The 15,376-nt window shown below is 38.8% G+C and overlaps 2 protein-coding genes across 3 annotated transcripts in view; both read right to left on the bottom strand.

Moving 5' to 3' along the window:
* prlh (prolactin releasing hormone) overlaps nt 1-1,990 on the bottom strand; it is a 4,219-nt gene extending 2,229 nt beyond the window's left edge. Inside the window, exons 1-3 of the mRNA XM_005736793.1 lie at nt 1,940-1,990; nt 1,764-1,860; nt 1,192-1,290 (exon numbers count right to left, since the gene is read on the bottom strand). Of these exons, the coding sequence (XP_005736850.1) occupies nt 1,192-1,290; nt 1,764-1,776 (112 nt within the window). The 5' untranslated portion in view covers nt 1,777-1,860; nt 1,940-1,990. The remainder of the gene's footprint in view (nt 1-1,191; nt 1,291-1,763; nt 1,861-1,939) is intronic.
* Nucleotides 1,991-2,691: 701 nt separating this feature from the next.
* Nucleotides 2,692-15,376, bottom strand: part of mlphb (melanophilin b) — a 44,056-nt gene continuing 31,371 nt past the window's right edge. Inside the window, exons 10-16 of one of the 2 annotated variants that reach the window (XM_005736791.1) lie at nt 12,877-12,960; nt 10,472-10,768; nt 9,603-9,752; nt 9,431-9,499; nt 9,059-9,107; nt 8,359-8,453; nt 2,692-4,730 (exon numbers count right to left, since the gene is read on the bottom strand). In XM_005736791.1, coding sequence (XP_005736848.1) covers nt 4,704-4,730; nt 8,359-8,453; nt 9,059-9,107; nt 9,431-9,499; nt 9,603-9,752; nt 10,472-10,768; nt 12,877-12,960 — 771 coding nt within the window. In that variant the 3' untranslated portion in view covers nt 2,692-4,703. The remainder of the gene's footprint in view (nt 4,731-8,358; nt 8,454-9,058; nt 9,108-9,430; nt 9,500-9,602; nt 9,753-10,471; nt 10,769-12,876; nt 12,961-15,376) is intronic. The other variant, XM_005736792.1, reaches the window with a different exon arrangement.

The raw sequence follows: 15,376 nt of genomic DNA, 5'->3' as shown, positions 1-15,376 counted from the left end.
ACGCGCTTGTTTTTTAAAAGGTTCCTTCATGTAATGATCTGCTAGAGGGTGTGGGGGGGCCACAGCCCCGTCCTCCAGGGCATGAAGCAGGTATGGAGGAGATCAAAACTCCAGACATCCAAGATGTTTACAAGATTGTCAGATATGGGGATGGTTGCACTTGATCTGTAAGACAGAACTTAGACTTGTGCATTTCTAATAGTAGGACTTATTTTTGCACCTCACTTACTGCTACATCATAGTGTGTTAAATCAGTGGTGTTCAATCAGGTTAAGCAGGGCAAGCACTGCTTTTTAAGTGAAATACAAAAATGAAGTGAACATATCTCTCCTTTCATGTCAGACAGGTTTCTGTCATAATGCTTCTCCCATGTCTGTTTGGATCCACTCTTTACATCACTGCCACCTTGTGACCACAGCTGGCTGTTGTCTCTGGAAGCTGAATAAATTCAGCTTGATTACGGAGTGAAGGAAATCTCTATAGGGTAGGCATCTCACAGGCATCTCTGTGTCTTCTTAACAATGTCCGTAGCTTGTCAACTTGTGAGGCCAGCAGCTTTTTCTAGCTGTTTACGCATTGTAGATAAAAATCTGGCTTTTGATGGGAGACTGATGGGACACTAGCATGTTAGAAAAACCTGCTGCTGTCTCTGCTTTCCCTGCTCTGACTTCAGTTTTGAGCAGTGTTTTGAGAGTACAGAGGACCACTCTCAAAGTTTTCTCTTAGTAACTAACCTCCACAGCCAAGATATTTAAGTTAAGAAACTAATTGTCACTGTTAGCAAATTGTAAATAGAGTTAAGTATAGTAGCAATAACATTTATATATTTCTACAGCCAAGAAAAATGCAGCAAGAGGCTGTGAGAGTGGTATGTTTTAATCTGGTCCAGTTTGTGAAGGACGATTTATTTGTACTTTATTTTATTTATTGATTTTAATTTTCTTTGCAGGGGTTGGGGATGTATCATAGTCTCCGCTTGCCTTCCTCTAACTGCAACTCTAACCTCTGTACTGCTTTAAATGCATATATATTTTTCTCGACAAGATTCCAAAATGATTCTATGGTTTACAAAGTAGCTCTTTTTGACTGACAAACATGGAAATTTAAATCAAATAAGAACAAAGAAAAGCAGAAATAATAAAAAGTCATGGATAAATAACAATTGATAAGGGTAGTTAGGGGAACCCTTACCTCTAATAATGACAGAGCCATCTCTCTGAGATTCACTCAGAGTTCCATTCAACAGCAAGACAACAAACAGCATCACACACACCCTCATTTTAGCTCCATCTGCAGCAGAAAAAAAGCACACATGTCCCGTTATGCTGGGTTTGTCAATTTGTTGCTTATACAAAGAAGCATCACTTGACACAAATGGAAAATATAATTACTGATTGAGCTGCACTTCTGCATATTATGGAAATTCAATCAAAGTTTCCACAGCCAACTTTAGATTAAGTTTAATTACTCCATGGCCTCAAAGCGAATGGCATAACTGGTTTTCTACTGTTGTTTGAAAACAGCATGAAGAACGAGTAAACTCTGGATCAAGGAAAGCAAACAATGTAATCAGCAGATTGGATCAGTCAAAAATAACACATCTGATGCTTAAGCAGTTTTCCCCCCGTTTTTCTCTTACTCAGACTCTCTGGCTCTACTTTGTCTTAATCACATGGTTGCATTACTGCAGAGCCAAACAATCCTCAGTTTGGTTTTGCAACTGAAAGGCATAATAGAGATACTGAACACATGTGAAGACTTACCGTTTCGAAACATGTTGACCTGCAGAACCAAACTTCAGTGGTTGTTTTGCTACGTCCCAGTAAGAGTCAGCTGACGCAAACAGGTGTAGGACTTTGTCTGGGCAGGAAAGGCAAGAAAAATAAATTTATGGCTTGAAATAAGACTACAAGAGAAAGAGTGTTCAGATTCTTCTCACCTGATCTATAAAGGGGTTGTGCTTCTCAGGTCTGGGTCTCTCCGGGTGTCAGTTTATCAGCTGTGTCATCATTTCTTTATATGCAGCAGGAGGGGCAGCGGTATGTTGATATGCTGATGTCACCCACCTTTCAGGAAGAATATGTAGTGCATGCACGTGCAAGAATGGCAGCACAGCTTTCAGTCAACACAACAATCAGCTTGGAGGTTTTTCTTCTGTTGGAGCCCACAGTTGATCTTTTTAAAAAATTAAAAAAAAAAAATCAAACGCTACATAGACATTTTATTTTATTGCATCTAGAATTTTAGTTAAAAGTTATATTGTCTTTTGTTCTGTTTAGTTGAGCTTTTTTGGGTTGAACCTAATTGAGCTATTTTGTTTTGTCATAATCTATTTTAATGAGCTGCTATAGTCTTACCAAGCTTTTTGTTACTGGTTATTTAGTGCTTTTTATTATTTTAACTTAGATGTCATGAAGTTAATCAAAAATATACAAATATACAAAGTTAATGCAACGTTTAAATGTGGGATTGTTGTATATTTCTATTTAAATTGTTCTTTCCATAGCGCAGAGATAAAACCTTCCCTGGAGATTCAGTTAACAAAGAGGCACTATGAAAAAGCTCTGAACCAACAGCAAAGGTGTGACTTGTTAAGGTTTTGATTGGATTATACTGATATGAAAGCTGCTGCTTGATACAATAATCTACGCCAATGGCTAAAAAAGGACAGAAAACAACAGTTTAGCTTGTAAATAATTTAATAAGACCAGTGATGCAAATAATTTCAATTAAAGTGATAATTTAACACAGGCTTGAAACAATCTTTATGGTGATTCAGAAAAGTAAATAAATCAAATCAATAAAAAAGTCAAATAAATACGTATTGTCAGTTTCTCTCTCCAGTGGCTACAAATGGTGATCTTAAACTGTAATACATAAAGTAAAGCAATTCTGTGACTGTGAAGCTCACAGGCTGTGAACCTCCTCGCATCGTTCAGTCTCCAGCCCTTTATAAAAGCATATGCATTTATTTACACAGTGCACACCCAGTTTATCATTACATCATGGATACATTCTTTGTCATCTCCGAAGACATGTCATTGTACAGCCTATAAATAAACACTGCTGTTTTCAAAGGTTTGGATAAATTCAACTGAAAGGGCAGTGTGTAGGACTTCTGGGGATCAGTTAGCTTAATTGGAATATAGTATCAATATTTAGCTAGTCCAAGCTAGGCGAGTAATCTCTCCTTGCAGACTGTATATAGAAGATGGACATAGCTTCCAAGTTTGAAACGTGAAATCGAAGTCAACCCACATTCCTTCTAAAGGCCACGATCTCAGTAAACACTCTTCTGATGTGTTTAGTTTCAGATGTTATTGAATACACGATAATGTTGAACCTATAAATTATGGTCAACAAAGATGCTCCAGCTAAAATTTTACAATAAGTGACAAATTAGTGAATGATGGAAATTCCAACTTATCATAAAAACCTTGAAATCTGACAAGCAGTACAATGTTTTGACTTCTCTCACTCACTATAACTCCTCAAAGACAAAAAAGATGCATATTTAATTGCACTTATAATTAATTTTTCCATATATGCTGAGATTACATAAAAATATTGATTTCAAAGATTTTGTTAAAAATGAATGTGCATGATTTATTAATCCAATATAAAAATATTTTCCAACACCATAATGCATACAGTGTGCACTTCTATATATTCCGTATACATTTTATTCATTAACTTACATAAATGTCATATATTATAAAACAATCACATCAGACCTGCTCTTCTCACTGTGACATCAGTTTAATTTTACAATCAATTAAACTTTCCAACACACCGTAGATTATTAATAATAGAACTTTTAAAAAAATATAAAAAATATAGATTTATCTATATGTTTTTTTTGTGTGTGAAAATTTCAGACTAATTCAAACTGATTTACAGTTCGGATTTGCACCTCTTTTTCACTGGCTTGATTCTGTTTGCTGAAACTGCATTTAAAGCACGCAATGCATATTTCGGTTTATCCACAACGATGAATTAGCCAGTTATAAATTCCAGATTAGTACAATCAGTGCTTTTGCGCATTAAGGCAAATGCATGTGTTAACTTGCATGTTAGTGTATACAAATTCTGTAAATGTTTATACTTAGAGGCAGATGTTAGTGCATGTCACGTGTAACATACTTTATGGATTTAGCCCTGTAAAACAACAGCAATATCAAAAACACACCTTTTAAAGATAAATGTAAGAAGATTAGAAGACCCACTGTTCCACTGCTCATTTGACAAGTTCTGCAATTTATGTGGGAAACCTAAACCAACATAGTCGTACGGCAATTTTTAAGTTCCTCATGAAATTTTATATACTTCCGTGTAACCGCACATGAATTTCATGAACAAGATTTTTCATCAGTCTGATATCATATTTAAGATTCTTATTCATATGTACACAAAGTCATGTTTCTCCAGCTTTAAAGGGATTTAATTTGGATTCTGGTTAAATTTCCAAAACTACATTGTTATGTCTAGGCAACATAAACTACTGCACTATGGTCAGGAAAAGATAACTGATTGATCTCTGATCTCCGTTTGTTGGTTGCCACGTGTCGGTTCAAATGCATTTGTTTCAAAGGACAAAAACACGCCTTTTGTGAATAGTTCAAGTTTTGCTGCTCAGTTCCAGTGTGTAAAGCATTATGTAATAACTGAAAGACTTGTCAGTCAGATAACACTCAGCCTCCTCCTCATGAGCCCTGGGTCATTACTGGTTTCTGCAAGAAAAGCGAGACAAAAATATTGATTGACTAGTATTATGGTTAATCAGCCATTTAATGCTTTGATTGGGTTAATGAAATCACTGTTTCAAAGCAATCGAGACAAAAGATCAATATGTGTTTAATACATGTTAGAAATATTTATAAACCTGCTGATGACTTATGAGCCATTATGCAAGCTGTGAGGTTTGTGAATGATTACTCAGGCTTGAAGAAAGGAACACGAAATTGACAACAGATGTACAGCGTAGTATAGTGGACCTATGATGCTCACTTCCAACTTCATAGTTTTATTCTTAGATTGTACTTGGGTAGCTTTGTGTGCATCACAGTTTAAAATATTTTTTGTTTATCTTGTTTATTTTATTTATCTAATGAGCCTCGGTCCCGCCAGTTCATTGTCTGTCTGAAACAAATTACTTCAGCTGTTGTCCTTTTAAGACCACCCTCCTGCTAATGCCTCAGCCACACTGAAGTTAAAAGACGGCGGAAACCTCCTGTCAATAGGCGAATTCAGTGGTTGGGCTTTGATCGAACTGTATTTGTATGCATTTGGTAAACAATTGTAATTAGCTTCAGTCACTTTGATTTTTCAGCAATGCATCTGGTTGCAATGGGGATTCAACCCAACTGGTTGACAACTGGTTGTATATTCATATGTAAAAGCAAAGTGGCCCCACTGTCACTGTAGCATAAGACAGCTTTCTGGTAAAGATCTGAAAAGCAGGTGGGTGGGGCTTCTGTGTCTGAGATGACCAAATTAGGGACATTCTTTCTCCATGACATCATACAGAGCCAAAAGTAGAACAAAAAGTGTTAGAAACAGTGGTTAGAGGTGTCTGCAGCTTGAGCTTTTGTGTTACAGGGATTATTTATACACATGCGGACCACGTTATTACAAACTTGGGGCATGTTTAATATGAAGTCAAACACCTGGATGTATATGATGTTAATTACAGAAAATAAGGAAAGGCAGAATAGGTCCACTTTTAAGAGAAAATAAGCACGTTTTTACACGTTTTATAATGCTTCTGCAAAGTATAACAGTGTGTAGAGCAAAAGCTGAGCACTGATCAAATTACAGTGTGTTCATATTGGGGTTGCTCTGGCTATGACTAGGTTGAGGACTGCTGAACTGTCACGGACCCGGCTCTGGAGGACTCGGGGGTCCGTGAGCAGGATGGACCGTTATTATTATTATTATTATTATTATTATTATTATTATTATTATTAGTGTTGTTGTTGTTATTTGGGAATGTGTGTTTTTCTGCACTATGCTGTGTTGTTCAGTGTTCTACTCATTATATGTAGAGGCAGGGTGTGGGTGTGTACATGTGTGGCTGGAGGATGGAGAACAGCCACATGCAGACCTGATGGGTGTGGCCCTGCAGGAGGACTGGCCACACCTGAAGTTCCTGCCACACATCTGTTGGTGATCAGGGCTCGTCGGGGGAGCTACTTGGGAGAGTGTTGGTGCTCCCACCGGCGTGGAATCATTGAGTTTTCTACCCAAGTGTGTGTGTGTGTGTGTGTGCGTGTGCGTGTGTGTGTCAGTCAGTCAGTCAGCGTACAACGGTGCAGTTCGTGTATGCCCGCCGGGGTTGGTGTTGATGGCTGTTTTTGTGGTTTTTTCCCCCAGGTGGAAGAGTGGACCAGAACGGCAGCACGCACAGGGTGTGCAAGAACACAACAGCGGGGAGCACGGGCACAGACGTCGGAGGGGAGCACACACACGGGATTCAAGGGAGCAACGGGGAGTTATTGTGTTTACAGCCTTCACTGTAAATAAAGTGCACTGTTTGCATCGCAGAACCATGCGTTTTTGGTCCTCATTCCCCCATATCCCCACGGTCTGCCAGCCAGACCGTGACATGAACACTGGACGATACGCTGTGTTGAAAATGAGATATATTTTACTGGATGAGGCTCCTATAGTGATAAAAGTAAAAAAAAAACAAAAAAAACCTCCTGTGATTTAAGGTTCACATTTTTTCTCTTAACAAGGGAGGCCTCAGAAAATATTGTTTCTGGCTCTTTTTAAAATTCTTATCATTGACTTTAGGTACCTTCAACTCAGAGACAAAGTGTAATGCAGACATGCATATTTCTTCAAGCAGGAAGCCAATTATATTATTCAAAACAGCCACATAATCACTGATGCCATTATTTTTCTCTCTTGTCAAAATTACCCTGAGATTTTCCACCATTATATTGTGTAATCAAACATCCCAGCGTATGCACTTAATTTCAGACAAAGTATGAGATTTAACTCTTTCCTTTACCAACAAAAACATGATTCAGGAAATGTGAACGTGTGCACTTGATTGGGGGAAAAAAAGCAGGAAATGCGTTAAAAAATGAAATTATTTCAAAACACCACAAAGCTAGAAACCACCAGCAGCTCAAATCAAACAAGCAGTGAAAGCCTGGTGTGATCAGCACGTGAAGAGTTCATTCCTGATATTCAAGGCATTTTACTAAAGGAATTTGTATTCACATTTGGGAAAATGCATGAATCCACATTTTGTGGTGGAGGTTAGCTGAGAAGATTGATATCCACTTTCATGGATCCTTAAACTTTGCACAAATCCACTGGAGCAGCTCAGGAGCATCTCTAGCATCCTCACCTTCAGATGGAGTCTCGTTTCACTTTATTTTGTTTTTTTATTTATCCATATTCATTCATGACATGGGACAAAATGCACAAAATGCAGTGAGCAGGTTTACAAAGCAGCTTTTTTTGACTGACAAGTTACAAAAACCTTGAATTAAGCTTTCTGAAAGTGAGGGCTGGATCTGACGGAGTAATTAAGGGAGACTGCACAAGCAGGGATTTGACTTTTTAAAGGTGGTATTAAACCCCAGCCTGGATCGATTACTGTATAAAAACGTATTTTAGTATAAAAGATCAGTGTGATTAGTCACCCACTGCTTTATGTCGACCTTTTCTGAAGCCTCAAAATGTGCATGTTTTGCAAAAAAATAGGATGCGACGAGGAAGGGCAGGCCTGACTGTGAATGCTCATTGGCTAATCACTTGTGATTCATAACTTCATAAATCGGCTTTGATAACACACATAACTTTCAATTTTGAAACCTTGTATTACCTATATATACAAGCAGACTTAATCTTTTTATTCAATATGACCCAAAATTAGTGACTGAGCCCATAAACTCAGCAGTAAACTATTTCCAGAGAGAGAAAGCTGTTTTCCTATAGACGTCTAGTAGTGGAGTGTTTTGTTGCAACCACTCCAATTGCCATCTGGTGGCCTTCAGATAAATCAGCCGCATGTTTCCACATTGATTTTTACATTTTGGACCTTTACCTGAACCTAAATTTGTTGCTTTTCCTAAACGTATCCAGGAAGTTGTAACAACCACAAGATAAAGTTAAAAAATATCATCACAGAACAAATTCAAATTTAGCTTCACGGCTGTAGATCTCCCAACTTAATGTAAAATTAACTATGACAGCGGAATCAATCTTCTCACAAAAAAAATATTGGTAAGCATCGAATGCCAGTTTTGTTGCAGCACTTTTTTTTTTCTCCTCCAAATGGCACTTATGTAGTTTTGGAATTGAACTCTTCACAGCACCCAGCACCGTAGGGTGGGGTCATACCGCACAGGCAGCCCTGGTCTTGGCCTTTGCCACTGGGTTCCTCTGTGTCAGTGAGCCCCTGTAGAGGGAGTTCCTGGTAAACCTGTCCACCTGGTCTGGAAACATACATCAGCTGCATTGTACATTGTATTCTGCAGGTTCTATTTTATCAAAGCACAGTTAAAAGTCAAATTATGGCTCTTTTTGGGATTCAGTCCAGAATCTAATAGTTAGAAACAAATGTGATGTTTCAAAATCCCAGATGTGGGATGCTGAAAATAAGCTATTGGAAAACTTTGATGGGAAAGTAAATTAGAAACACTCTATAAACTTTAAATAACAACTGGCACCAAGTCCAAGAGCAGGTTACAAAAGCACTTGACTTGAATTTGGCCTAAAAAGAACTTTTCAGTAGCAAAGAAAGATAAAAAAACAACAACATAATATGCTAAAAAATTAGATATACTCCCTATTCTTTATAAAAACAACAAAAAAACACAATACTGTTTAAAGTACAAGACACATGGTAAGTCTCCACTCAATGAATCAGATGAAGTGCTATCCAGCTGGGAAAATTAAAGCCATAGTATAACGAGGACACAGTGTTCACTGAGTTATAGAGCAGCTCATCATGTGTTCTAAGTTTCAAAAGGTTAAGATGTTCTGAGTTAGCTGTGATGCCCTGGGGATCGATCTCAGGGGCAGCAGTGTCAGTTCTTACTTGTGGGAAAGTTGTAGGAAAGTCTTCTGGCTTGGATCGGGATTGCGGACTGCAAGACAAAGTAGAAGGCAAGGAGAAAAAACATAAATTCAGGATGTGGGAAAACTTTTATTCTATTAGCATTCTGGCACCTCGATGCTTTACAAATGTTCATCAAAGGCAGACCTACTCATAGAAATCACATCTGTGGTTATTTTGAGAGACAAATCAAAGACCATCGTGCCACATAATCACAGAAAACACGTTGGCTCTAAGAATAACGCCTGTGTCCACTTGTTTGATTTCACACAAACATAAAAGGGTTTTGTATAAGCAAATGTTTTCTGTCATAACAGTTTTGGATATGAAACTCAGCGATATAAATGGTGTTACCTTTCTTTTTTTATCCGAGGACATGCCGGCAGCGTTCAGGGCAGCAATCCTGCTCTCGATGTCAGACACCTTGGAGTAAAAAGAAAGAAATGACAGGATGTGCCACAACTTTACATCTCTTTGCATTTTCAATACAAATCAAACTTTACTTAGCCTTTAATGTAACCCTCACCTCACTCTGGGCATTCTGGACATTAGCTGCTGCTTGAGCTACTTTGTCTTCCAGTTCAACTAGTAATGCAGTTGATCCTTTGAAGCTCGCCTTTGATCCCTCCTCTAGGGGGTGACCCTTCCTCTCCAGGCTTTCAGAGGAGTCATTAGCCTGGAAGACAAGTCCAGTCAGAAAGCAAAAATTTTCATTTTCAGGTAAAAAAACAACAACAACAAAAAAACTTAATGAAATTTGAAATGATGTCATGTTAACAAATTATGTGATAGCTAAATGGTGCCACTTGATTGGTACCTGCTTACAGTGGGGTCTGAAAAATTATGTAAAATCAAATGTACCAAAATCTGCAGTTCTTCTTCGTGACCACCGGCTCAATAAGTTTGGTCCCACGTCCATTTTCCTGATACTAAAAGCCAGTGTTACCTGATACTTTAAATACATTAAATTAATTGAGCTAATGCTGGCTGAACAAACTTGTAGTGAAGTGATGTGAAAACATCATGACTCATCAGTGCACTGTAGCTTAAATGGAAGGAACTGCCAATGAAAACAGTTGAGGAAACTTAGCACGGCAGCTAAGCAGAAGTTATTAATTTAATTCGTCTTCTTTTTCCGACAATCTGGGAGTGATGGTTGCAGACGAAAAATAAACCCAAGGCCTGAGTGACTTGATTTATGATTCCAGTGTGCACTTGAACCGATTTCCAGCAGAGGTCGGCTGGAATTTCATGAGCCATGCTGTTTTTAGTAAGTGCAGCAAGCCAGATGCTCACGGCTTATGTCTCTTTCTGTCAGTAAACAAACTGGTAATGAATGCTTGCGCGTACATAAAAAAAAACTGATTTCTTATAAAAATGCCACAGAATTTGTACCTTCAGAGATTCTGTCTGCTGAGGCTGCTCCTCCTCGAGCCTGGAGACCACGATGCTGGCTCTGGATGTTGGTCTGATAGGTAGTTTGGAAGGCCTTGGATCCGCCTGTGGGCTCCTCCATGCTAGGATTTCTTGGGAGGAATGTGGTCTCTCGGGCTCGTCCTCATCATCAGAGGTCAGGCTATGGTCACTGATATTGTCTGTCATCTCGTGCAGCCTCTGTCTTAGCTGCTGCTCTTCCAGGTCCACTTCGTTCCACTGAGGAAGAGGAGAGGTGCTGCTGGGAGTGGGAGAAGTCTGTTTGGGAACAAAGCACAGACAATGTGACTGAGACAAATCTACACAGCATACGGTTAATGTTTTTACTTTGGATCTTGAATGACTGGATCGTCAAGTCAACCTAATGGGAATTGTTATACTGATTTAAAATGTACTGCTAGAGTGAATGCATGATGTATAATACACAAATACTCCATCACTGATTATGTTTTTCTGTTTTCATACTCCAGTTTTCTTTTCCAGGCCAAAAACAAACAGACTGCAGTGTACTTTGGTGGCCTCGGGTACAGTCCATGTAATTATAACCTAACATACTCGTTGGATTTGAGGGAAACTTTGCAGGATTTCCCCTGACTTCCAATCAACCATCTTCTATCTATTATTCACTTACAAATATTATTTTGACAAATGCTTCACATTGCAAACACGAGAGCACTGCTTTAATCTGATCTGATTGGTGCCTAATGTATAATAGCACACTAGCATTGTTTTGCTCATGAAAAGGTTAAACTCAAACCCCTTTGATGGCTTCATCACTTCATTTAGACATAGTTTTACATCACTTTGCTTCACTGCTTCATACAGACATACCGACAACAGTGAGGGGGAGTGCCACAGGATGCTTGAAATTTTTTCCACATGTGCAAAAACCTTGTTGCATGTGTGGCAATGAGCACTGTCAGCATTTAGGCCTAGTAAAGTGTAACCAAACTTTTCTCCAGCACTATCACTGAGAGCAGAGTCTCTGTGCTGCAGTGAGAGATGGCCAGCTTGGCCCCTCACAGAAACAAATCTGTCTTAATCTCACTACAAACTAGAAAGTCGCTAAGATAAATTGCTATCGTCTCAACTGATGTTCTTGCTTTAGGAGATTCATAGATCCATAACAACTTGTTTTCAGTTTGCATGAAAGACAAGTATCATTTCTAACCAATGTGTGACTGTGAAGATGTAACAAGGATCCTTAGCTAGACTTAAACTAGGGTCCTAACCTCTAACCTAGCACGTTCAGAACACGCATATAGGGTTATCATTTGAATTTCTCATGTATCATTCAACGATTTTCAACTGGAAGATTGTGCATCTGTTGTACCTGTAGTTCTTATTTATGTGGAGTATTCGAATAGAATAGACAGATACAACAGAAAGTGGGCAGAGCTTAGTGTACCGATTACAATAGACACATTCATTTGTCCAGCTGTGTTCTGACCACTCGGTAATGATCCTAAAAAAGAACTGGAACATGGATGTCTGAAAGCACAAGAACTCTGTTTTTCCTTCACTGATCACATGGACATTAATGCAGACTTATCGCGTGCAGACAGAACAGTCAGAACATAAGATATATGCAAATTGATTTAAGCTGTGCTTTGCCACAAGAAAGAGAGGAAAAGCATGAGTCAATCAACTGCTGCTCTCACTTGAAGTTGAATAGCCACTAATTAGCGACTGAGTCTAAATTCTACATTCGTTTCTGGTTTGCTGTTTTTGCGGCTTGGCTCAGTCTGTGATGATACTGATGTGGGTTTGAGAGCTCACGGCCCAATTAAAGACAGACACTGAACCCACTGAGATCACACATTTGATTAGAGGATGATGAAATATGAGTAAGTGTGTGTCTCCTTTCTTTAGCACAATGCATGAACAATGAGTTAGTTTTCTTTATTTGAAAGAAAATACCTTCAAAAAATCAAGTTTTCATGCAGGTACATCAAGTGTGTTTGTCTTAAAGTTGCACTGATTGTTTTGGCCACTTGAGGGCGGTATAACAAGTATAACCATGACCCTGACAAATTGTGACTTAATAAAAGTGAAGTTTGTGTGCACTTTTAGCTGGTACTGGCATGGCATCAAATTCAAAATAGAAAATTATTTATAAAAATAAAATAAAATAGATGTAATTTGTCTTAACTATTTTCATGTAAATTTAGGCTTTAAGTGATTTGAAAATCCGCTAGTCTGTACATTGTTATGCTAAAATACTGCACAGTGTCTTTAACCATGGCTTTATAGATGTAAACAGGTTCTTTCAGTCTTTTAAGCTTCACTCATTTCTTTCTAGGCTGCTGCTGAGATGCTGATCATGAAATTTTGGCAGCTGTACTCTTGACACCTGATAGATTTACCTGGTCATATGCTGAGGTGACTTTCTGCTCCAAGCGGTTCAGAAGAGTCTCAATTGCTGACATCCGTCTGTTAATGTCAGTGATCTAAGAAAGAAAGGAAGAAATAAATGAAAGTACATATAGAGGCAGAATTAAGAAATATTAATTCATAAAACAAACAAACCCCAAAATAACACAAAACGTAAGGAACATTACAAAAAATTTATAGTTTTCAAAACATGAAAGTACTGGACACTTAATGGTTTAAATGGTACTGCTCACATCTATGCTATGAAAGCAAATGCATGTCTTAAACCACTCTGACTCATACTGAACCAATCAAAACACAGTGGCACCAAATATGCAGATGGTTAAGCTACAGTTTCACATGTTCTCATCAGAGTGAGCTGTCTGGATATCAACTCGTCCCCAAATCTGATTTCACCATATTTCATCAATGTCTAAATTTACTTGGATGAAAGAAACCAGAAAAATATATTTAAACTAAAAGTACTTAACCAAATTCACATTACACTGCACAAAATGCTCTTCATGTACAAAACTGAAGACTAAATGTTCCCTTGGATAATTGGCCATAATGGAATAATATTTTCCCTACACGAGATCGCTCCTTGGTACATGAAGAATCATATTTAGGTCAGGAAGTCAAGCAGACAGTCATCTGATGCACCTTTGATGTCTTGCCACAAGAAAAATTCCTCTCACAGTTCATCCAAATTCAACCTCCTAAAAAAAATCCAAACTCTTGATACTAATATTAAACTTAGGCAAACACCCTAAACATAATTATTTAACTGCTGTGGTGCATTATGGCTCTCAGATGGTCAGGGGGGGATTGATGTTAAAGGCAGAAAGAGAAAGACAGTAAATAAAATTTTAAAAAACACTGGAAAATCAAGTTTCTTTTTCTATAATTGTTCATTCTTTTCATCAGTGCATAAGCATGAGTTGTCATTACTCTGTCACCATTGACTGTAAATAAAAGATGCAAGTCACCACTCTAAGTGTTACATTTTGCTATGTTGTTTGTTCTTTTATTGAAACCGTATGTGATGAGCGAGGTGTGGCCCTAAATGAGAAATGGTAAATGGTAAATGGCCTGTATTTATATAGCGCTTTACTAGTCCCTAAGGACCCCAAAGCGCTTTACATATCCAGTCATCCACCCATTCACACACACATTCACACACTGGTGATGGCAAGCTACATTGTAGCCACAGCCAACCTGACAAAGCTACAGTTTTATAATATGTGATGTTGTAAAGCAAATCCATATAGACATTATATTCTGTAAAAAAAACCTTGAAACTAATGACTGAGAAAGTCATGAGGAAAGTCAACAGATCAATGGAGCCAAAGGAGGAGTCCTTTGGCAGAGCTGTACTGGCTCCTCTTTTTAGTTCTGGACATTTTTATACAGAATAAGCCTGAATAAGCCTGCGACGCAGTAGTGAGCACTGTTGACCAGTTGTGTTTATGTCATGGTCCCTGTGCCCCGCTGGTCAATCCTCTATTGGGCAATATGTTTGTGGTTTGTTTGCTCGCTCGCTCTCGCCCTCTCTCTCACTCTCTCTCTCTCTCGCCACGGCGATGCTCACTGCGGGCTCCCGCTGCTGGCCCACACACCTGCTCATCACCACACCGGCCGCTGATCCCAGCTGATGACTGCACTACTTAGATGGCGAGTCTGCACTAGTCTTCGCTGGATCGTTGAGTTATCAGCATCTAACCCGGATCCTTTCCCTGCCTGCCTGTCATCCCCGTGGACGAGTGCGTGGATGGTGTCTCCCCAGTGTGGGGAGCGAAGAGAGAGAGCCTTTGGAGGACGTCAGATTCCCGTCTCTTCCCTCACATACCCCGGAACCCTGGACCCCCCTCCCCTCCCTCCAGCACTTTGTAAATAGCATCACCTGGTGTCGTTGTGTAATAAAATCTGTAAATCCTGTAAGGAGTCCCGGTCTGCGCCTGAGTCCGTTAACTGAAACCCTGACAGTTTAATGTCTTTATTAAATCTATAAATGTACTCATTTAAAACCATGTAAACATATAAAGATAGGGTGACTGTCATTTAGAAGTTGACAGGATGCCTGCAGACCGTGCAAGAGGGAAGTCCAATTGTAATTATTGCAGCTGTGCAAATATTTGAATGCAAAGTTCAGACACTCCCATATATTGATAATGGATAATATTATGTGAACTCTCAGTTCCATTAACTGCTTTGTTTTCACTGAGCAGGTATGTATTTACTCTAGGTTTTATATTTATCTCTGTGTTTTTATTTCTTGCAGGATGTTGGGAGTTTGCTAACAGGACACCACCTGTGGCACTCCCATCTTTGGAATTCTTGCAAAACTAATTATGCAATGACATGTGTACACCTCCTCTAGGTGGACTATAACTTGTTGCTTGTTGTCTCTTTGGCTACACTGATGTAGAAACATTGATAACAGAATGTTAGCAAAGTCCTCAAGACTTATATTCAAGACTTTGAGTCAGATTC

This window comes from Pundamilia nyererei, unplaced genomic scaffold (assembly GCF_000239375.1).
Source record: "Pundamilia nyererei isolate P.nyererei 1_Seehausen unplaced genomic scaffold, PunNye1.0 scaffold00071, whole genome shotgun sequence".
Lineage (NCBI taxonomy): Eukaryota > Metazoa > Chordata > Actinopteri > Cichliformes > Cichlidae > Pundamilia > Pundamilia nyererei.
Note: the sequence above shows the minus strand (reverse complement) of the source record. Positions and strands in the feature narration are given on the sequence as shown.